This window comes from Anastrepha ludens, chromosome 5, assembly GCF_028408465.1.
Source record: "Anastrepha ludens isolate Willacy chromosome 5, idAnaLude1.1, whole genome shotgun sequence".
In the NCBI taxonomy this organism is placed as follows: Eukaryota; Metazoa; Arthropoda; class Insecta; order Diptera; family Tephritidae; genus Anastrepha; species Anastrepha ludens.
This window is the reverse complement of record NC_071501.1, coordinates 81,111,082-81,136,383: the sequence shown is the minus strand read 5'-3', so window position 1 is coordinate 81,136,383 and position 25,302 is coordinate 81,111,082. Positions and strand designations below refer to the sequence as shown.

General features: G+C 37.5%; 1 protein-coding gene across 1 annotated transcript in view; it reads left to right on the top strand.

Moving 5' to 3' along the window:
- Positions 1-1,689: 1,689 nt before the first annotated feature.
- Positions 1,690-25,302, top strand: part of LOC128864535 (nascent polypeptide-associated complex subunit alpha, muscle-specific form) — a 32,684-nt gene continuing 9,071 nt past the window's right edge. Inside the window, exons 1-2 of the mRNA XM_054104239.1 lie at positions 1,690-2,008; positions 4,469-4,887. Coding sequence (XP_053960214.1) covers positions 4,744-4,887 — 144 coding nt within the window. The 5' untranslated portion in view covers positions 1,690-2,008; positions 4,469-4,743. The remainder of the gene's footprint in view (positions 2,009-4,468; positions 4,888-25,302) is intronic.

Genomic DNA, 25,302 nt, shown 5'->3' with positions numbered 1-25,302 from the left:
GTTGGAACCCGCACTTTGATTTGTAATGTAATTTTTCTGATTCCGGATTCCTGTCGCTAAAAGTATTGGCCGAGTAGTGAAAAATACCTCAGGTTCTTACTAAAAGAGCACAAATGAACCATTTGGTGACATTACATACTGAGTGACCACATAATTGAAGTATTTAACGTATTTCATTCGCTTAGTTTGAATTTATAAAAAAAAAATATTAAAAATAAATATTTTGATGATTTTAAATTGAATTGAATGACATTTGAACCATGCATTTTATAGTGTCAATTAAAGTAAATTAAAAATATAATAAAAATAATTTATCCATTTCTCTTCAAATATTCAAAACTAATAAGATTCTACAGCTAGACACAATTTGCAATCAAATAAAGTAATACAGAAAAATAAATATAAGCCCGTCCTTTAGAAGTCACTGTATGAAAAAAGAAAAAAACAATTAAATTTAATAGAATACGAAATTTTGCAGAAGAGAAGGCAAGAAGGAGAATAAGTTAAGACATGATTGATAACTCTTTCCAGCTATCCACATGCATACATACAAACTAATATATAAGCAGCATGCATACCTGCATCTCTCATCTCATTTAATACCGGTACATAAGAAGCTAACGCACCGATGCTTATTATTTAGTTCATTTGCTCACACATTTCAAACTAACCCAATACCATCATATAAGCATTTTTAGTTAGTGGTTCAAGCTTTGACTAGTGGCCCATGTTCTGATGGATTCGGAGTTTGCTGGGTTTTTGACAACTATGAATAGATAACAAAACCTTTGATTTATATCTCTATTACAACAAGCTTTGATTAAATAATTCTATATTTCTTCGACTTCAAGCAACCTTCAAACAATGACTTTTATATTAATGGCTCTAACAAGCACATTCGATGTCGAGGACCGCTGGAATATACTAGAAAAAATCAGCTCAATGGCCTATCACGCCCACTCTGAACTTTTGCTGTGTTCTAGTTCTAGTATTTTGGCCTATAGGTGAAAGACTGAAATTTGGAGACACATTTTTGAATAGAAAAAATATTTCTTCAGCTAAGCCGCACACAGTATTTCTGCCATTTACGAGTATTAAACAAATGTAATCAACAATAAATCTTGCCGAAAATAACTGCCCCGCTTGGATTAAAGCGAAGTGAACGAAATTATGTATTTTCGCAAAATGCTAAACGCAACACAGAATTTTTTCGAACGCTAATATTTATATTTCTTCTAATTTTCGCCCTCAAAGTATTTATAACAATTTTTTATTTTATTTCACTTTTCAGCATTTAGATTATTTAATTTATTTTTTTCCCCCATTTCATTCTTATTCCCATTCCTCTTATTTCACTGAAAATATTTCCTTTGAATAAAATACAATACCTTAAGGACCACATTGTTACATTTTTTCCCAGTTACTCACTAAATCATAACACTGTGCAGCGTCAGCCTGCTGAATATTGCAATTGTGTGCGTGCGGCGAGTTGCACAGCTGCTAATGTAGTAGTAAAAACAGTCGCGCCTCGCTCGCACACGCAAATATGTAAGCATAGTTGTATGTGCACAGCGTGAGACTGTGTGTGGGTATGTAAAAATTTGTGGCGCATATGTGTTAGTGCAAAATGCTAAAATCGAGACGAGCGTGTGTGTCGCGCTCGTTGCTTTCAGTGCTGAGTTCAGTCAGTTCTCGTTTGTACTTGGTCGCGCGCGCGAGTGTGTGTTTAGCAAGAGGAAAACTTTTACAGGAATAAAGTGAAGTGAAAATTTATTTTGTGACTATGAATTGTGCGCAGTCAACGCGTCAATACCACTAAGCAAATTTGCAGTCATAAACGAAGGAATACAAATCAAAATTAAATAGCAACAAAGTGAAAGTTAAAAACCAAAAAAAACAGAAACAGTAAGCACCAATAACAACAAGAGTGGCGCTGACTCGGAAAGCCTACATTGATGTTGATGTCGCTGCATTGTTTAACGCATTTGTTAGTGTGTTTGTGATTACGGTACGTTTAATGACAACAACGCACACCAGATGGCGCTCTCATTTTCTGTGTGCTTTAACAGGCGGTGATTGAAGTCGTTGGCGATGGTGCGCCACCAGCGCATTTACTAGTGTAGGAGCGGTGTGCGTGCAAATCGAAATGCGTTTCATGCTGGCTTATCATAAATTCGAATGTTCTATTAAATTGCTAAGATTTCTAAAATGTGGGTATTTTCGGTGGAAAATTTCCCCACGCTTGAGAAAAATACTAACAAAACAAGTGTAAAAGCGCTTAGAGTCACTATGCGCGCTCTTCGTAGTGGTTAGCGCATATTTTTTTGCAATTAAATTTCCTTTAACGCTCAGCTGTGCGCTCACATAGCGCAGTGATGAAACAACGAATGCATTGGAAATGTACGCGACGGCGCTGACGTTTATAATGCCGAATACGCTACACCCAACCGAACTCTCTCTCCTCTTAACAACACAATCCTCTAATCAAATATTTGCATTTGTTTCAACAATTTAGGCATAAATCAAAAAAAGAGTGTAAAAAAGTAGAATAAAACAAAACAACAACAATACCAATGGCAACGGCAACGGCACATCAAGTGTAATGCCAACAAAAACAACACGCATACCACATCTACACACATATGTATGTATGTAGTAAAAAACAACGCAAAGCAGCGCTATGTCGGCCGCGCGTTCGCCTTCGATTCAAACGAAGTTTATGTCGTTAACGGCGCTGCTTTTGCTTTAGTCGTGTTGTGTTGCTGTTTTTTTTCTCTCTGTTTTTGTATTTTTCGCTGTGAATCAGTTTTTTATTTGTTCTCGTTAAAATATGCTGCAATATCTGTTGCCTCTGCCGCTGTCGCTGCCTTTGTGGCGTAGTGGCGTCGGCGTTGTTATTTTCTGTTGCGTATTTCGCGTTATATTTGTTCTTTTTTTTTTGTTTGGTGCTCGTTTGGAGATGATGATTTGAAATCGTAAATGCTACGGCTGCGTGAGTGCGCTGTAATTGGCATGCGATTGGTTGATTAGAAGATGAAAAAGAGCAAAGTGATTTTCAAATAGAACAATTAATGCAGTGTCTCCAAACATTTTGCCATAGTGTTTTGTTTAGATCTGCTAAAACAGGCATTTTCTAAAGAGTAATTCATAATTGAGTGCAAATGACCTGGTGTTATGGTGTTTGCAAATAATGATAGCAAATATAGGAGTATGCATTCTGTTGTTGTGTTGGCATGGTAAATGGCAAATGTCATAATGCCGGGTTTTTCGCGCTTAATTATGCACTGCCCTTGTATGTTTTTAACAAAAATTTAAAGATTTTTTCTATTCATAAAATTTCATAGATTCAAAACATTAATGGTAGTAGCTCGTATGTGAAATTAGTGGTGATATACCTCTTTATGTATGTATGTATGTATGTATGTATGCTACACTTGTTGCAGTATTATTTCCGCCCAACTCGTTGACTGCTTATACCGGGCATGGCTTGCTGCATTATTTCTTAGCCCGTTTTTTTGCTTAGCACGATTAAACTCGTAGCATCTCAATATAAATATGAATAGATAATTTCAAAAAAGTGAACAAAAATCGAGTTTATTTTGAACGAATATTTTATTAGTAAACGAACAGAGAGGCACTCGCTTCAATTTTATGAAAATTATTTATACATTTAAAAAATTATTTAAATTGTAGTACAATAATAAATAGAGCATCCTGACATACCGTGACAGTTAATGTGATAAATTAAATGCAATATAAATATTGAATACCAAAACAAAAAAAGTTTTATACAAAACATGAAGTTAAACCTTAACTTATTTATTGTTTTTGTACTTTTTGCTCAATGTCCTAATAGGTAAATGATTTTTTGTTTAACCCTCCATAGGGCACCTGGGTCTGTCCTTTTTTCGTCCTGTTCGAGGATCATTTATAAAAGTTCCATATCCATTTATCCATACATCGATGGAAAATTCAATTTTAAGAAGCTACCTGAAAGCTAAGTCGTTAGCTATACTAAAAATATGTTAAATTCACGTCCGAAATCGAAAAGTGTGTAGTCTGAAGCCAGACCCGGGTGCCCAACGGATGGTTAAACAAAAAAATCTCTTTCATACCTACCAGGGCATTGAGCAAAAAGCACAAAAACAATAAATATAATGATTTTGGTCACCAGAATGTCAAAATCTATAAAAAATTGACATTAATGAAATTTAATTTAAACAAAATTCAATAATTTACGCACAAAATAACGAAAAAGAAATCAAATCAGCTGTTGCCTGTTCAATGTGTCTTGTTATAAAAAAAATTATAAAAAACCGGTTTTCTACACCGATAAAAATCACAACACCAGCATGAAATAAAACATCAGCGAGACCTGTCAAAGCATACAGAAAATGATTTAAATTTATATTTTGGATTAACTCACAAAATCCATAGTTCAATGTTTATTAACGTTTCCATTTTTTAGATGTGGGAAAATGTAACAAAGTGAAATTCAAAAAGGATTAAATCAACCAGCGTTAGCAAATTCAGCACAAAGAAATCATCAATGCAATCCAAAAGTTCCAAAATTCTTGTTAAACAGGAATCGGTGCAAATTTCAAGTTTAAATATCTAAAATTCTTCAACCCATCAACACACTATTCCAAAACAGAAACAATACAATCACAAGTGAAGGAGTTGTGCAAAACAACTACTAATACAATTACAACAACAAAGCCGTCATTAACAAAAACCAACAAAATGGAAAGGCAATCGTCAACATTTGAATATTTGTGCCGAGTCTGTGCTGCCAATACGAAAGGCAAAAATTCGGTTGCCGAATGTGTCTATATTTTGAAAACTCCTGCACTAAAGGATAAAATAGAGAGATATTTGTATTTAACGGTAAGCATTGCATTTTATTTTTAGTAAACATTTAAATTGATTCACTTTTTATAAGTAAATATGAACGCTTCGCGTTACGTAAGCATGAAAGGCGAAAAGTGTGACAAAACATACATATATACACACACATAGTAAATATGTAAATGAATTAATTGGCATTTACACCAACACAAGTACATCAATCGTGAAATCGTAAATCTAGCGCTGCTGTTGTGTTGCCTACTCTCGCGCCTCTGCCGCCAACATTTGTAGTGGTAACATGGTGAAGTGTGTGTGTGTGTATTTTCTCAACTTGAATTTTTGTTATTTATAATAGTGTTAGTGAGACACTGATGTAAGGTCAGGATAATGGAAAAGTTTTTAAGCGAACTGAATAGCATTGAGTGAGTAGATGATCAAGTGGTCAGTGGTGTTGTTTTTGTATTGGAAGAACATCAGCTGTGATCGACTTTTGGGAGCATTTGGATTTTGCTATGATATTGAACGGCAGGTTAATCACCTACCCTGTCAGAAATCAAAATAGATTAACGAAATCAACGGAAGACTGAGTATTGTCGAGGCACTATGCTTCCGAGAGGAGTGAACAAAGAAAAAAACGGTATTGAATGAAAAAATTGTGCTGTCGCATTCGGAGTAAACGCAAACAAGAAATATTTGTAAGAATTTAAGCCTTTATGGAAAGGGTGTTACAGTAAGAGGTGTAGAACTGACTGCAAAAAAACACATGAATGCCGCGCTTGCAGGAATGTTACCCAATTCAGCTTGAAAAACAGTACTTATGGATCCCATGCGCTCTCACTATTGACTATAACTTTCTAACCGGTAAAATCTTTGGAACCAATGAGACTAAGCTAAATAGGAACGTCCTGCTGAAATAGCATAGCAGCTTTAACCCGAAAGAGATAAAATGCAAATTAAAATGGAATTTTAAGATTAGTTTTGTCGTGCTTTAATTTTAGTTAATCAGTGAAAACTGGAACCGGGTGAAAGGCAACATAAGAGAATGCAAGATTTGATCATCCGAAGCAAAATAGTGAGAGTAACTTCAGCTGCTAAGTCATAGAACGCTCGAAGTGTGTCCGCTCATTTCACACGTATTCTTACGCTCTTCCGCTCACTCTCAATTCAGACGGCAACGAAGTAACTTGGCATAAGCAAATCAGCTGATTCCTTCAAAATCGTTGAGGGAAGGCTTACACCGACGGCAACGAAGTAGCTTGGCGTAAGCAAATCAGATGATTCCTTCAAAATCGCTGAGAGCCGGCTTACACTTACGGCAACGAAGTAACTTGGCGTAAGCAATTCAGCTGACTCCTTCACAATCGCAGAGAGCCGGCGTACACCCACGGCAACGAAGCAACTTGGCTTAAGCAAATCAGCTGATTCCTTCAAAATCGCTGTGAGCTGGTTTACCCCTTTGCATTCTGTACCTCTTGGGTGAAAAGTGTTAAACTAGAACTAGAACTTTCGTCAGCATCGGGTATGTGGCTAATGTAAACATGGATTAAAATAAAAAGAGAGAGTGGTTTATAAACAAAAAATTGGTATGGTGTACAAAAACAAATAATTATTGTAAAATATCAAGTTTTGGCGTTGACGTACGCTAACACTTGCAAAATAGGAAATTGAGAGCCTAAAAATGCAGTTGACTTGAAAGTTGCCATTTCGACTAGAATATTTTTTTCATCTATAATTTTCACGGAAGAAAACAGCTGATTAAATACAGCAATCAAACGAAGCGACCAGCTGATTTAAAAAAAATACATATACATCTAGCAAAAAGCTGGAAATTAAATTGAAAGTACGTAGGAGTATTTAGCTTGCTTACCTTGTTTGTTACACAAAGCAATGCTCTGAAGGCGAATGAAAATACAATACGAAAAAAGGAAGAAAATTGTTTGCGTATCCTAGGCGCCCAGATAGTTATAAAGGCAATTCACTTTTAAGCAGCCGCCGTTAGTGTCCTTTCGTACAAAATAGCAAGTATTTTCTGACTTTTCACAACGAAGCGTGGACGAATCGGCCAGTTAGTCAAACTGTCTTCAAAAGTTCATTGCCAGTAAAGAGGGCACTGAGATAATTGTGAAAGTGTTTGTAAAAAATCGTGAATGTATTGCTATTGTCTTCCCAAAACTATCCAGTGTAAACGCCAAGCAAGAGAAATTGAACCATTCAAATAAAGTGCTTCAAAAAATATTAACACTTTGTAAAGTAAGTTCTGCATGCGATCATCTTAAAAAGGGCGACAATTATCTGTTATCGAGACTTGCAAGGTTTTGCAAATTTTGTGTGTGCCTACGTTTTTGGATATTTTTTTATTTGAGAGAGGATAGGATTGTGCGTTACTCTCTTGCAAGATCCTGTTGAGAACTGTTGCTGTCGTAGTACTATAAAAATTCGCCATACATGCCTGGGAAATGTTGCTGGAGCGGCAGCCTTTAATCAGAAATATGTAAATCTGAAAGTCGAGGTCGATATTAGCATCTAAATTGCCGCAAAAAAATTGTTACTTCGTTGGGTGCACAGCAGAATTCTGCCCGCCCACTTCACACGTATTCACACACTCGTCTGATCAGTGATTCAGACACCAAGTAATATGAGTGCAGACTGTGTTCACTTTTTTTCGTATATCACCAAAACAATCTCAGTTTTTTCGTAAAAACGAATCACTGTCATTATCCGTGTGACATCAGCCAATCAGCTGCTGCTTTCAAATTTGCTGAGAGCCGGTTAATGGTCTCAACTTGGTCACACCTCTATAAATACATATTTTCACCATGTTACCACACCACAGCACAATGCAGTTCAAAGAGTTACAAGAGAGGAATAAAAAAGTTGCTCAACATATAGCTGTGGATTTCTTCGCGTTCTCGTTCTAATGGAAATGAGTTCTTTGTCAGAAGATGATTTTTTTCAAGAGGTTCTATAACAAAATTGAACACATTTTAGCAAATTATAAGATTTCTACTTAACATCTGTCAAAAGAGTCCATAAAAAAAATTGCCCTCAAACTGTGATAGTTGTCAAAACAAAACAACAAAAAATGAATTGTTCCTGAAAGTTTTCGTGCGATGATTTATTACGAATTTTCATGTAGATTACGAAGACAAAAGTGCAACGATAAATTTATATTCACTTTGTCGATGAAGTTCTCCATACGCAGAGTGAAAAACTAGTCTAACAAGAAACTGATCATGTAAGATCGTCATGTGGAGTTCTCTAATATGGAGATAGCCTTAAGTTACGGTTATGACTACGGAATTGTGGCATGTCACCTCTAATCGAATACAGTGTTGATCGTACGTTGGTTCAATCAGCAAATTTATGGCGTTAATATTATGGCATCTCTACTTTGGGCTTGAGGTACTAGTTCCACACCTAAAAAGGGTATAAAATACTGTATCATTACACCATTTGGTAGTGCTCATTAACTCCCTTCATCCCACATAATGGAGTAGAAGTGAAATCCGAAATTTTTAAAAAAGATGTCCAACGGAGGGTTAATAACACTATTTTAGCTAGTAAAAGGAGTTTTTATGTGCAATATATATATATAACAGGTGGCGCTAAAGTAATCCTCCTATCAGAAAATGCTATAAATTTTGCGATTGGCCCCTAATGTCAGTTCTGTTTTGACATTTGTGTGGTAAATACATGCGAAATACACGTTAATAAACAATGTTACGCTACACTGCTCCAGAACGCGGAATATTGATGACTATTTATTTGACCAATAATCGGTCGGTGACTTTGGCACAACGTGAATTTCGTCGCAGATTTCCTCGCCGTCCAACGCCTACTGGTCAAAGACTGCGACGTTTAGCCGCTCGCCTCGAAGAGACTGGCACAACACGAGATGCTGCCAGGCGTAGCAGACCCCGGAGGAGCCGTTCTGCAGAGAATATTGGTGCTGTAGCCGAGGATGTCATGGATGCGCCGTCGACATCGACCAGCGACGTGCCACGCAAATGGGTATCAGTCGAATTTTGGTACATGATTTGAAGATATGTCCGTACAAAGTCCAAACGGTGCATCAACTGTTAGCTGCTGACCGCCAATCGCGCTAACATACGCTCAAGCCATCCTTAATCACCACCAAGAGGAAGATGATTTTTCATCAAAAATAATCATGAGTGATGAGGCCCTTTTCCATCTTATCGGGTACGTAGATAAGCAAAATTTACGCTTCTGGGGAACTGAAAATCCGCGTGTAACCCACGAAGAGCCATTACACCCGCTCAGAGTCACTGTATGGTGTGCTGTTTTCGCTGGAGGAGTCATCGGACCTTTTTTCTTCGAAGACGTCGCGGGCCAAACGGTTACTGTGAATGGTGAGCGCTACAGAGCAATGATCAACGAGTTCTTTTTGCCGCAACTTGATGAATTAGGATTGGAAAACATGTGGTTCCAACAGGACGGTGCAACGGCATACACTGCACGTGCCACAACCGATATGCTGAAGGATGCATTTCCCGGGCGCCTAATCTCCCGTTTTGGCGAATTGCACTGGCCAGCAAGATCGCCTGATATTTTTTATGAGATATATGAAATATACTCGGGGGGTTTGACTTTGTCTGCCGAGGGGCGACCGCTATTAGAAAAATCCGAGATTCGAGTCTACGTTCTCTCTGACTTCCATTCGGCTACGGCGACCGCTATGCGCAAAACTGTGCGTAGTTTTTTGAATTTTTTTTTATTTAAAAAACATTATATGTCCAAGACCAGTCAAATATTGCCAAAATGAAACACTACCCACCCACCCCGATCATATGTTAAGGACATCGACCTACTTGCATATATACAAACTGAAATAAGTTCGGCTCTTTCCACATGAAAAAATAAGATTTCTTACAAAACACATCGAAAAACAATTTGCACTTCATTTGTATTGGTAAATTGCATGGTCTGAAATAAAGTGGACGAACTAGATAGTTAGTGCATATATATGTGTCTGTAAGAGCACAGACACACACCAGAAGCAAGCGCGTGCAAGCAATACAGAAACTCGAGAGAAAAGCATAAACCAAGAAAATGCTGATAAAAATAAAACTCGCAACAACAACACAATTAAAATCAGCTGAACGAACTTGTATACTACACACATTCGCACATGCATTCGCGCTTATTTATACATGCAAATACACGCAAACATGCAGATGGGTGTAAAATACACTGACGAATGCGGCTATACAAATGCGTGTAAATCTTGTTTGACTGCACCCACACACTCGCACAGAACTTGTAATGAAAAATGAAAAACAAACAAAAACACACGCTCACATACAGCTACATACATATACGCACATATTTTTCGACAGGCGAGAGTAGCTTTTGCTTGTGTGTGTTTGTGTCTATGGGTGCTCGCTCAATGTGTGGGTTTTCAGATTATAATAAAATAAAAGCAAAAGCAAAAGACAAAAGAAAGAACGCAATATAAAAAAGCCATAAAAAATGTGCCAGTTAACCAGAAAAGGCACGATGCAGGAACTTTACCTTTTATTTTTTTATATAGTTTTTTTTTTTTAATTAAGAAAGTTCAAGAATTTTTTCCGACTGTCGCTAACATTACGTCAACAAAAGCACTGTAATAGAAGCCCTGTAAGTAAGCGTGTATGTATGCAAGTGATTACGAAGTGGAAGAAAATTGTTTTCGCACAAACACAACTACGCATTGGCACTCATACACACACACACGCACTCGAACAACAAACAAATGGCTCACAGACCCATACACACACGCAAATACTCATGCAACACCTACACTACTGCCGCACACATAAGCAAAACACGTGAATTCACGGTAAGGCTAGTCAATAGAACTACCTACGTCGTGTTTGTTAGCAGATTTCTTAGGCAGCGCACGAAGAGGTGGAGAGGTGTGTACAGAGTAGCGACTGTAACGAGCGCTGCAATGCTAGAACAGTGTGTTGCTGTTTAATTTGTTGTAGAGCTTTTAAAGGGCGCATACGATGTGCGACACTTGGGTTGAATAAAGTCTAGTTTAAAAATTGTAGAAAGAATAGTCTTTTTGTAAGCCTGAGTCCAGTTGTACTAAAATTGCAAAGTTAACTTTACTAACCGAACGCATAAACTATTCCAATACTTAAAGTAATCTTTAACTGCGCGAGTTCCTTGCAGCTGCTTTGGGTTCCTCTACACTATTTTGTGCGACTTTGTTTTTTTTTATATTCCTTCAAAGGACCCTTGAAAAATCCATGCAAAATAAAAATTACTAAATTTTTTGGCGTAAACCCTTTTCTTTTTAGTTTTCGGCATAGTTTCATTATATGTAGTCTATAATATCACTAAATTGGGAAGGGTGCAAAGGACTGCGTGCATTAGCATCACCGAAGCATGTTAAACTTGTCCCAGTGCTGCCCTGAATGCCCTTTTGCATTTACTTCACATCGACTTTTACCATTCGCGTTACTTCCATCGCAGCTCAAAGTGCAATCAGGTTAATGAAGGTTGGCCTTTGGAGGCAATCTCCCAAGGGATATGACAGCATTTTCGGGCAGTTAACACCGTATTTCTCCGAACTTCGAACAGATCTTTCTAACCGCAAACTATAGTTTGATGGTCGTGCTAGGGCAATCTTTCCAAATAGGCAGGATTCGATCGAAGGGAAAATATACACCGAGGCTTGCACCTCTGTCTTCACTGGCGGAATCGGAAGTAGGAGCAGGGGTTTTCTCGAAATCAGCCAATTTATCTATCTCATTTAAACTGCCGAATACTGCTAGTGTTTTTTGATGAAGCAGAAGTCTTTGCGATCCTGCAGGCATGCAAAATGCTTAGGGAACGCAGGATCGAGGGAGAAATTATCATTTTCTCCGATGGTCAAACCGCGATCAAGGCTCTGACGACACCATGGTGCAGATCCAAACTGGTCAAATCCTGCAAAGAGAAGATAGAGAAGATCAAATCTCTTGGATTTGCAGGTAACATTTTCTCTAATCTGGGTTCCAGGACATTAGAACATAGAGGAAAATGAAGTTGCTGATGAGCTTGCCAGGAAAGGTACGGAATTCATCTCAGAGACCTCCTATCCGGGCATCGGCATCCTCCTGACAGTTGTTAAAGGGGAATTGCAGAAGTTATTTCTCATGAAAGCGCAGAAAAGATGGAGCTCCATTTCTTCATGTGCTATTTCGAAAACCCTTTGGCCACAGTGCAGTATACAGAGGACTCAGAAAGTTCTTTGGATTCCTCGCCATTCAATTTCCCCACTCGTTGCTGTGTTTACTGGTCACTGGACGATCGGCACACACGCGGAAAAGCTAGGGTTACCATTTAACCCCCATTGCAGGAGCTGTGGGGACCTTTCAGAAAAGGAGACTGTTGAGCACGTTCTCTGTAAATGTCCGGGTTTGACAGCTAGACAATTAAGATCACTGGGTGCTCCTTTCTTCGACAGCTTGGAGCAGTGCACCAACCTAAATCCCATCACCATTACATCAACAGCTTTGGCTGACCGTAGATATCTGCCTGTTGGAGATATCATAATGGTATCAAAACGGCGCTTTAATGCTACTTGAGGAGTGCCAGACTCGCACTTCAGCCATTTCAGCTATCTACTTCGTTTTAGGCTTATACACTTTGTCCAGCGCTGATTTAGTTTACTGATCCCTTCCGAGTAATAGGATTTGTCTAAGGCTGAATTGAAGATCGACTCAGACGTACCGACGACAATTACAGATGCTAGAGTTAACGACTCACGATCAAATCATACGCAGACAAGACGTTAATGTATGTAGATGACCTTACCGCATCCTTTCGAAGTTCCATCTGCTTCATAGCGAAAGCAATGGCGACTATCAGCGACGTATAACATTCGTGCGTCGTAGGTAGAGAGCCTGGACTGAGGTTTCTTTTTTGGTTGGTAGCCAAAATCACGGCTCCGTTGTCGATGTAGTGCGAATGCGGTTTTGGTGTGAAAGTCAGCGACAGAGGGGAGATCTTTTTTAGTGAAAACAAGTCCCACATATCATTGGCGCGACGACTCCAATCGAAATGTTTTTGACATTTCTATCTTCCCCTTCCCAAAATAAACAATTATGGGATTTGTCGAAGTCTAGAAAATAGCCATTCCTTTCTGCATTCATCTACTCGTTTGAACAAAATATTTTCCCCGCCAGCCATTTCTTCAAATTGGGGACCAAATTGTGGAGAATAGGGTGGATGTGAAACGAGTTTGAGCTGGTGCGTTGTCGTCGTGGAAAATGAAAATCATTTGATTTCCTCGATTCAAACCAATGCCAAACAAAGATACCAATCTAGCTGAAACTTGGTGTGTGTTCTTCCAAGAGATACTACTAACTGATCCATAACCTCGGATACGCGCCAGTGGTGCCATCTTTCTGACTTTCCACGAACTTTTCAAATAACCTACACTTTTAGAAGACATTTCGAAAAATATCTAAAAAATCTCTCTGGTTCAAAGGTTTTCCAATGATTCCGTCCAGTCGCTATATGTCTAATTTCGTTCCAGGTGGCGGTTGGAAGAGCTCTCAGTTGTGCGCATCCAAGTTTATCGTGGGCGTGCTCTGCACCGGCTTCCTTGCGGGCTCCATTGAAAAGCCAAATTGGCAACACATTATCTCTTTTCTACGGAGAGTATGTCCAATCCATTTCCAGTTTCGTCTTTTAATTTCAAAATTGATTGAGCAGTTATCAGTGAGTGAGAGAAGGTCAGCAGTGGAGACTGTTCTTGGCCTTGGCTTGTAATACCGTTGAATAAATTCAGCTAACCTTAATTTGTATCGCCTTAATTAATTTTAGTGCACTTTGTACCTAACCAGCAAAAATTTAAATGGTATATCAACTAAACCTAAAATGTATAGGACGTTTGAGAGTCTGAAAAGTTTTTTGGAGGGCTTTTATAGTGAGCTGCGGTGATGTTAAAGGTTAATTGGAGGAAGAGCCTTAAGTGTTGAAATAATGACGAGCAATTTCTAGAAGATGCTGCCTATCCATCCGAAACCCTCGAATATTTAATCTGCTGTACTTTTTAAGAGATATTTTTCAATACAGATGAAATTCTAACTTTGCTGCAGTAAATTTTACCTGCCTGTTATGATTTCAGAATCATTTGGTATTTCATAAAGCAAAGTTTTACACCCGCGCACAACTTAGATATTTGCAAAATTTACCAGGAAATCCAATCGCTTTGCCTAAACTTTAGTTTTCGTTTGTGAGGCTCACTTTGGACTCAGCGAATTCGTAAATCAGCAGAATTTCCGTATTTGGAGTCACATTAATCCATTTTTCACTTAGCAGAAGAATGAAGTGTCCCGAAAGTGTACTGTTTGATATGGTTTCTGTGACAGACGAATCAAGGAGCTTTTGTTAGTTCGAGCTGGCACTGATATGAAGCTCATGTACGTAATCTGGGAGATCTTTGCTTTCAACAGCGCAATGTCATAGTATGATTTACTCCCCGCGAAGCCATTGGTTCATTGAATGAAGTTTTGGACGATAAGATTCTCTTTCGAAATAGGCCGGTACGCTGGTCTCGAACATGATGGGATTTGACGCCTTGGGTCAATTTTTGTGGCATATTTTGCGGAATTCATTTTCTTCTCAAAAATCCCCTTTTGTTTTCAAATTTTTTATGAATTTATTAAATTTTTTCCACATATTTGTTAAAAATATTTTTTTTTGTTTTTGATTTTTTTTTTAATTCCTTAACTTTTTTCTCAACTTTTTTTTGTTTTCTTTGAAAATATTAAATTTTTTTTATAATAAGTTTCTTATTTTTTATGAATCTATAAAATTTGTGTCGACTTTCTTGTTTAAAATTATTTGGTTTTTAGAAACTGATCCCATTTTCTCCGGTTCAACCGAGTGCTAGCAAAAAAATGTATCTCCGATCAAAAATATCATTTTTAAGCAACACTTGGTAATACTGTCACAACAACAATGTAGGTAAACCAAAAATATGTATCACAGAGTAAGGCATTCCGCAACTTTTGTGGACAATTTTTGGCTCGATTTGAATTCGGTTCTCCCGAACGATTTGTTTATGTCTGTCGCCGCATTAATTCGAGCTCGAATATTTTACAAGAGTTACAAAAGACTGCTCAGAAAAATTAGATAGTGTGTCTTAAGGGAAACTCGCCACAAGGTAATGGAGTCTTACCATCCAGCACTCTTTCGCGATCGAAAAAACAAAACTCGTGTGAGATTGTAATCATCGTCACGGGAAGTCACCTAGGAATCTTATGAGATCGAAAATATTTACTGAAAAAAAGTTACTACCTACAAGGAAATACGTATTTTGTTACTGTCCTCAGATGCTTTAAGATTTTATTAAGTGCATCACTCTATCACGAAAGTTGCTCAAAAGGTGTGGCCTCACTAGGATTAGTGGTAATTTTAATTTTTTGTAGTGCGAACCCGAGCGTCTTAAAATTTCTATTATTTGGCTCATGAAAAAGACTCTCATGACAACAATTAACGGTGCATGCTTACATACATAAGTAATAATCTGTGGGACTCTTTAAAAAGGAAAACAAAAAATTATTTTGGTGAAAACGATTTATTTTTTTTCCTCCGAGATGTCCTTCAGGGAAATACTTTAACATAAAGAAAAAGTGCTCGTAGCTAAACCAATTTCCTTATGCACGTTCTCTTGGCGGATGACGCCCACTGTTCTAAAAAAATTGAACTTTTTACAAATAAACGCAACGAGTGTATAGTTTGAGGCAAATATTTTTTTATTACTCAACACATTTGCCTTTCGCTTCGATACACAATTTTACACGCTTTTGCAAGTTATCAAATAAGCTATCTATGATGATAGTTGTACTTTTATGATGGTAGTATCAGCGATTTGAATAAGTTACATCGACTCATGACGCATTTCTTTCTTACCCAAATGCAGTTCGACAATAGACAGACGTAAAAGCCGTAGGTTGATAAATGGTGCGAATATGGGATGAATTATGCAATAAAATATCTTAGACCGAAACGTGGTGTTCTCAGCCAACATGCGTAGTCCATGGTCTGAGGATTTCTTATTATTTTTATTGACATTTTTTCGATCATATTTCATCGAATTCAAAAATTTTCCAAAATATGCCGCCATAACATGTTTTTTATTTTTAAAATGTTCTGAATTATTATTATTATACTTTTTTTTTAATAAATCGATTATTTGTTCGATGTTCACCATTGTGCCGGTTTTACCTCTTTGACTGTCGATTGATAGCACTGCTCAGCCGCTCTCAGATTTTTGCCTTACAGGAAGTGATACCATTACGACCCCAATCGCTGGACAGATCGCAACATGAGTGGAGACAGCGTTGATTTTTTTTATCGTAAATCACTAACACATACTTAGTTTTTTCATAAAAAAGCCGATTCGGAACCTCGTCTACGTCAGACTATCAGCTGATTCTGTCCAATTCGCTGCAAGCCGGATAACGGTCTGTTATTGGCCTTTTGAATTATTTTCACCATAGTAGATGTCGGATACTTATCTAAAGGCCAATACTAACTTCACAGCCGTGAACCGTTTTTTTTTTTTTTTTTTTTTTTTTTTTTGATTTAGTGAAAAAAATTTATCCAAAAACAAAACTGATTGATTAATTTTGCGCCACGTGGGGCGGGTCTATTTTTCCCGGCACCGTTCCTAGCAGATTGGGATTCCACACAAATTTATTAGAAAAAAGCACAGAGGAGCAATGCTCCAAAGTCAATTTTGAACCGTAAAATTTAAATTTTTTTTTTTTATTCAGTAAAAAAAAATATTGAAAAACAAAATCGGATGATTAATTTTGCGCCACTTTGTATCATACATTAGGGCGGGCTGATTTTTTACGACATCTTTCTCAACAGATTGGGATTCTACACACATTTTTTTTTTTTTTTTTTTTTTTTAATTTTTAAAAGTTTTAGTTTTATTTGTTTTTAATTTAGTAAAAAAGTTATTCAAAAACAAAATCGATTGATTAATTTTGCGCCACCTTGTACATTAGGGCGGGTTGATTTTTTACGACATCTTTCTCAACAGATTGGGATTCTACATAAAATTAGAAGCAAAAAAATCCACTGGAGCATAAAGTTGATTTCGAGGCCCAAATTGTAAAATGTTAAAATTTTTTTTTTTTTTAATTTTTAAAAGTTTTAGTTTTATTTATATATACTCGTAAAAAATTTATGTACATGCAGTCACTTTTCCTATTACAAAATTAAAAGATAACATATAATTTTCTTATCAGCGCCATTTTGCGATTTTTTAATTAAGCAATAAATAAGAAAACAAAGTTTTTTTTTTGTTTTTTTTTTTTTGCTACTTGTTGATCATTTTCTTCCATATCAAAGCTTTCGAACATGTATTTTGTATGGAAGAAAATTCTCACCATCCAATGTAAAAAAAATGTCAAAAATAAGCGCGACTTTTAAGCGACTTTAAATGTTCGCTTTATTTTTCTAAAATTGAATGAGCTAAAAACTACTTACCCGGAAGTTTTCTAAAGATTCTGATTAAAAATTATTAAATTTAAATGATAACTTTAATTTAAAAGGTTTTAATTATAAAGGATCCTTCTAAATACTCGCCTAGATGTTGTTTAACAAAAATGCTAAAATTTAAATTCGTTCAGCTTTCCTTATTTTTATTCAAAATAAGGCTCTTAACAATTTTATGTGAAAAATGGGATCATTTAATTGAGCACTTCTACAGGCTGCCATACGAGGATTAAAACGTTCAAGGACTCACTCTCACATTATCGCACTGAGCTTGGCAACCTCGATCCGAATGTTGCGTCTCAGCTCTGGAATCATCGTTGGTTTATTCACGTAGGCTTTACTAAAAAAACACCACAAAAAGTAGTCCAGTAGATTTAGATCGTCTGATCTAGGTGGCCAGTTTATGTCACCATTACGTGAAATCCACCAAAAAGTCGGCTCATGAATTTTGAGAACGTCAAGATGTGTTCAGCAACACTTGGCACTACAGTAGCAATATTCTCAACAGAACGTCCAGTTTTTGGTCTGCCAGTCCTTTTTCTATACCGAAACAGAACCAGTTTCTTGACATTTTTTCAGCAACCTTCTAATTTTCGACTTATGCGAACTGTTATTTATACCAAAAAAATCACGAACTTTGCGATGTGTTCTTAAAGATCGGCTATTTTCTTAATAAGTTTCAATAATTTTAACGCGTTTTATCGAGTCTACTTGCCAATTGTCAAAGATGACATAAAAAAAGCTTCCCTGTTGAAATTATTCACTACTGACATCAAAGCGTCACTTCTAAAATGTCCTTTATAATTAACTATATTTTTATCAAAAATTAACGAAAAAATTGTCCATGAAAAATATTACGAATTTGTAACAAGTTGAAGTGACTAAAATATGTGAACACAAGTGTAGCATCTTTTAAAATTTGCGGGGCTCGCAATTGACTTTAGAGGTATGCTTTAATACATTTTTTTTCATATAGGTTGACCTGGTTGACTTGCAATCACGCATAGACTGGTTCGGTCCATAGCGATTTTTTTTGTTTGTTTTTTCCCTCTCATCATTTCATGTAGAATCCACATCTTAGATTGAAAAAATAGTCCAAAACTATTGCAAGCAAATGGACCCACCCTAATGTGTATATACTTATGTAAATGTATGCATATGTATGTATGTATGTAAATATATGCATATCAAAAGTGTACATATGTTCAATATTAAATGCATTCATTCAAACGTGTTATATATGCACATACATGTCTGTATGTATGCATTTTATATCGATGTATGCGAAACTTGCTATTTATCTCGTCCACTCGCTCGATACGTTCTCAATGAAAACTGGTTAGTTGCGCTCAATTGTTGCACAGCTTTTTTTTTTCTATTTAACTGGTACAGAAAATTGGCATTTTATCTACTAACAACGTTGCACTTTTGCAATGTCAATGTCAACATTTTATGTGCGAAATGCTCGTAGCCTGAACTGAGCGCATTGCGTCTATTGGTTGCGGTGATGCGGCGTGTGCGTGTGTGTGTGTGTGTTTGATGTGCTGAGAGCAATGCATGCGCGCGTATGTATGTGCGTACAGATTTATTATATGAATTTAGAATATATTTAGCAAGAAATAAGCACACCTATGCATGTATGCACATACATACATACACAAGCACTTATGGAAATATTCATTGTGTTGAAATTCGCTTTAATTGTCGCCACTTATATAAGCCGATTATTTATGATTCACTGAATTTTCACAAAGTAAATTTGTGAAAAAAGGAATAAATTTAAATCGTTGGTCTATGAAATAATTAACAGCTGACGAGCTGCGCAAAATAATATAAAATCATGGGTCAACATTTGGTATCGGAAATACTGCATCACCAATTTTATATCGTCCAAAAAAAATTTGAATAGGTGTACGCCGCAAAGTAGGCAGCATAAGCAGCAAATGAGCAACCGTTTTTAGTATTGTTTACTTCGCGAGTTGTTCAACTCTTCTGCTGCTCACAACGTTAAGCTCTTCATGAAGCGGCTTCAGCCTGACAAATTAAGAGGTTATATACCTTTATATACGAAAAAATGGACGATTGTCATAATTTTTTTTAATATGTTTTAGAACTTCTATTCAAATGAGGCATATAACATACTGAAGGGTAACTCTCCAAGATTACATTTTAGGGTTTTTATTTTAAAAAATGTTATTATTTATTATTGAAGTCGCCCCTCCCCCGAAATGCCGTTTCTTAGAAGAGGCTTGCGGTGATCACGATAGCGCAACTGATATTTTTTAGTGAATCTGAACGGTTTATTTACTCAAAAATATTTTTCTCGATATGAAAACCGCTTTGCACCAAAAAAACGTTTTTTGAGGAGTTGAAAAATTAAAAAAAAAAATCTATTCCGGCGAACTATGCAAATATTTATAAAATTTAACCGTTCAGATGCACGAGGTTGTAACTTCGAATAATTTAAAAAAAAGTTTATGCAAATCGGTCAAATAGTTTTTGATAAATAATGATCACCGCGACGGTAATTTTAAAAAAAAAAACGACTTCGAGATAATCGCGTCTGAAATTTTGCGTGAACTTCATTTATGGATAAGGGCGCGCTTCCACGGTCTGAAACTTTCGTTCTAGTGCTCCGATCTTTGTGATTTTTTGAATTTATATTTTTAAGATGATGTACTTTTAGAATATGCCATAAAAAGAATTTCGATTTTTTAGTCCAACACAAGGTACATATATAACCCCTTAAACAAATTCAGAAGGCAAAGTACAATATTTTTTTATTGCCGACAATTGGCTAGCGGGTGAACTTTTTGAAACTACCTCAAATTAAATAAAACTCAGAGAGCCAAGTGGAATAATTTTTATTGCCGAAAACTGGCTTATTAATTTGGGGTGAACTTTCTGAAACTATTTCTTGGTTATTCACATTGCAAGAGCAAAGACTTTGCTGCGACAGTGGTTTTTAAGTTTAAATTGTGACTGTGTGCAGGACTTTTTTCTTCAACTGTTGAAGTGATATTTAGAAGGTGAATTTTTGAAGGGTGGAGGTCAAAGTTTTCACTCTTTAAGACATTCCTATAAAGGGTTTTTCAATAAGGACGGGTAGATGTTGAAATGGAATGGAATGGCGTTTGCTGTTCGGTACGTAGCGCCGTCCTGCTGGAACCACATGTCGTCTAGGTCCATATGGTTCAATATGGGCCATAAGAAATTGGTTATCATCGTTGTGTAGCGCTCGCTGTTGACGGTGACCGCCTCACCAACGTCGTTTTCAAAAAAATACGGACCAATGACGCCGCCGGCCCAAAATCCACACCAAACGGTAACTTTTTATTATCACCTGGTAAACCTCGTGTGGATTGGTGTCGTCCCATATACGGCAATGTTTTTTGTTAATACAGCCATTCATCCAAAAATGCGCCTCGTCACTAAACATGATTTTTCGCCCAAAACTAGGGTTCTCTTCCAAACGAATCGAAGCCCAGTCAGCGAACAAACGACGTTGTCTATGGTCATCAACTTTGAGCTCCTGGGTCAGTTGGATCTTGTACGGGTGTAGGACCAAGTCCCGACCCAAAATTCGCCAAGTTGAAGTCTGCGAAAGGTCAAGTTCTTGCGCACGGCGAGGAATAGACTGCCTCGGGTTCTGCTGTACACTTTCACGGACCGCGGCAATGTTCTCGGCTGATCTTGCGTTCCTTGAACGTACGGGTGTTGGCTGATTGTTTACTGACCCGGTCGTCTCAAATTTGGCCACCGAACGTTGAAGAGTCGACTTTGAAGGACCACCACGTCTACCGAAAAATGGGCGCAATGCGCGCAACGTTTGCGTTAATGAACACTCATTTTGATAATAAAGTTTTATCATTTGAACGTGCTGTTCAATCGTGTAACTTGCCATGATGATTTGGCATAAACAACTGAATAATAAACAAAAGATTTGACAGATGTCACCAAAACCAAATGGCTGCCACAGGGCGCCAAAATCGACCCGCGCCAATTGAGAAACCCTTATCGTTATAGGAAACAATGTAATCCTCACATTTTAGATATAAGAAGTGTTCAGCAGTTCTACATACAAAACACAAAAAAAAAAAAAAAAAAACATCGAGGAACATTTTAACGCTCTAACTCAATGGATGGGACTTTTTTTCTCTCTTTTGTGTGAAAAAGAGCAAAAACTGTTCACCAAAGGGATACCAGAGGCGAAAATGTATCACAAAGATATTTGCCTAAAATTCTTGTTGAAGTCTCTTAATTCTTATCTGAATTTACGGAGAATTTTTTGGATACCTTTCAGAGGGGTTTTCAAACGTGTGCAATCTTCACAGAGTTTTCTAAGGCTTTTGATAAACTGAGAACCTTTTATTAATAACTAGCCTTGAGTGTTTCGAATTTCACTCCCAATTTCTTTAAAGACAGAGTGTCTATTTTGACACCAATCGCAACTTCACCACTCACATGAATTATATTATTTGTAAATCGTTCGCAATGTTGGCATTCATTCGTCAAAATAGTTCTTTGTTTTAAGATCTCTATACTCTCAAACTTACTACCGTAAGTGCACTAGCCTGCCGTCCCAGAGATTGTGGGTTCGAATCCCATGTAAGGCACGGTCCTCGTACTTTTCCAAACTTACCAACTTTCCTTGTTTCTATAAAAAAAATGAATTCCTCAACCCCAACAACCTTATCCTTCCAATCCTTACTCCCGCACAAAAAGTCAGCGCATTACTTGCATTGTGGCTGCTAAAACAAACAAACAAAAAAAAACAAACACATTGCATCAGTGGCGCCAGCAAGAGAAAGCGGGCAACCACGGTAATAGCGCAAACACACCAAATTTAGCGAAGTCCTCAACCATCTCTGTTATCCTTCTGCCAGAAAAAGGTGACACACAGATGGCGCTTCAAGCAGTAAAAGGGCGTTGTTCCTAAGCAGCGTCAGGTGGGCATTCCCACCACTTAGGACTGGTGGCGGCAGGCTTAATCACCTACCCTGCCAGAAAGCAAAAATAGATTAACGAAACCAACGCCGGACTGAGTCTTGTCAAGGCCCTTTGCTCCCGAGTGGAGTGAATAAGGAAAACAAATACTCTCAAACTGTCGTACATTTGGTCTATATTATTCATGCAGTCTATATTAATAGATTAGAGTCTGTTTAGGGAGCTTTTGCGCGCTTTGCCTTGCGTTCGATGAAATTTGTCGATCCCATTCCGTCCTCTCGCGTTCGTTGCTTATTAATAAACCTAATGCCCCTAGAGACCCGACGTATTCTGTTGTTGAACTGTTTTCTCTTTGATATTTGAGTCAGATAAATAGATTGTCAGTATCCGCTGAATAAAATTAATTTTAATGTTCCCTCACGCATTTTCCATTGTAATGAATTGTTTTTTGTGGGTAACGCTAAAATGGTTTATGGGATGAATGCTTCTTTTAGGCTCAATTTAATGCTTATTCTTCTACTTTAACCATGATTCACTTATGAGTTTACTTAGACGTCTCCTGCCATAAGATCTTTGTTTGTATCTATCTATCTAACTTTAGTCTGTAAGCATCCTGTTTGTTGGTTAATAAATGAATAATTCACTTAAGCCCATAATTCATTATGTAATTATGTACCTATCTGGATGAACCCCAAAGTGTTTTCGTTACTAGGGAGTCCCAGGTGTTGACTCCTTTAAAAAAATGAAATAGCAATGGATTGGATACCGAAAGAATGTGTATCTAAGCGGACTTGACCGCATGGCTACTGCAGTGAAACGCTTGGATGTCAACATATGTAACACATGGACTGAAAAATCCCGTGCCTAACAAAGAAGAAACGTTTTTTGTTTTTGTTGAAAATTAGCTTTATTCATCAACGCAATTTCCATCAAAAACCACGCAATCATTCCAGCGCCGCTCTAACATTTCTATACCACTTTTATAGAACGTTTTATCTTTTGCCTCAAAATAGGCCTCAGTTTCGGTGATAACCTTTTCGTTCGAGCGATATTTCTTACCGGCGAGCATTTTTTTAGGTCTGCCATAGTCGCTGGGAGCCAAATATGGCAAATACGATGGATGTGGGAACAATTCGAAGTTCCATTCAGGTAGCTTTGCCATTGTTTTGATTGACTTAGGTATGACGAGGTGTGTTGTTTTGATGAAACAAAATTTGTTTCTTTGCTATATGCGGACGTTTCTTTGCAATTTCGGCGGTCAAACGCTTCAATAACGCTATATAATATTAATTATTGATCTCAAGATGTTTATTTTCCTTGTTCACTCCTCTCGGGAGCATATTGCCTTGATAAGACTTGTCTTGCGTTAGTTTCATTAATCTATTTGATTTCTTACAATGTAGGTGATTAGCCTGCGGGCTGGTGCACTTACGCTAGACTACCGAGGACGAGAGTTCTTTAGATAGTCGATGAATATTAAACCACACACATCCCAAAAACCGAAGCCACAACCTTCCCAGCCGATTGTTGTGCTTTCGGGCTCTTTGAACGAGGCTCACCAGTTGCTGTCCCCTCAGATGACGCTCGTTTTGGGTTCATAGTGAAGTGATGGATCCATGTTTCATCTATTGTTACATATCGACCCAAAAATTTCGGTTTATTACTTTTAAACATTTCCAAACACAGCTCAGAATCATCAACACGTTCTTGTTTTTGGTCAACAGTAACAAACGCGTCACCCACTTTGAACAGAGGTTTCTCATAGTCAAATGAGAGCCAACGAGTTCTTTTGATATCCTTACAGTGTCAGCTAACTAACACAACTTCACTTTTCGATCACTCAAAACGATTTTGTGGATTGTGTTGATGTTTTCTGGTGTTACCATCTCATTTGGACGACCACTGCGTTGAGCATTATCGGTGTTTCTGCGACTACGTTTGAAGTCAAAAACCATCGTTTTATTATTGTTTCTGATGGAGCGGAGTCCCCATAACAGTTTTCAAGCCATTGCTTCGCTTGAACGGTATTTTTCCCCATCATTTTAATCCATTGTTTTGAAAGTAAAGAAAGTTCAAAAGTAGCATCACTCTTAGCACAGTCACTCACGATCTCGTGAATAAAATATCATGAAATTTTAACAATTGTCTGTCTGTAGCTGAAAAATAGGTTAGTGCAATAAAATGAGTGTCATCTATGTGTTAGGCCCGGCACTTTTCAGGCCATGTGTTATGTATATGATTTCCTTTAACTCCTCGTGGAGCATAGGATGCCAACGTGGCGGGTAACAAAACCCACGCATTATTATTCCATGGCTGCACTCCACGGACAGGCAATCCTTTTAACACGCCGCTTTAAACGCCTAACGATTTGCGGCGACTTGAAAAGTGCAAGCCCGTACTTTTCTTTCGCGGGCACACTGACGTTAATTGGAAACACCTAATGTGACATAATGGACGACTTATAGAAACGCGGGTTTTGTTTGTTGAAAGTTGAAATTTGAAGAGGTGGCTCCTAAAACACTCAGCTAAAACAAAAGCCCATTGTATTTAGAGCTCTGGAAAGAGTCTAGATAATCAAGGAGGGAAGGAGAAAAGTATCAGAGAAAGAGATAGGAAAGAATAGAGACAGAGATAAAGGTAGTTAGTCCTGTGAGACTTTTCCAGATTCTTAGACAAATCTGTAAATATCCTCCAGTTTTAGAGAACGAATATTACTCGTTATCAGGACATCGGAACCCAAAACTCGTAGTCTTGCTCTAGCAAGGGCAGAACACTCACCGAGAAAGTGTTCAATGCTATCCTCCAAGCAAGACAGGAACATTGGGTCCTCAATGATTCCAATGGTGGTCATATGCTGATCCCATGGATTGTGTCCTGTAATAATACCGATCAAGTTTTAGTAGAAAGTTTGACAGTTTTCTGTTCGAACTTGTCACAAAACACTTTGCAATTCTGCAGCGTTCTAGACCGAACCATCGCTCTTTATGTAAGTTG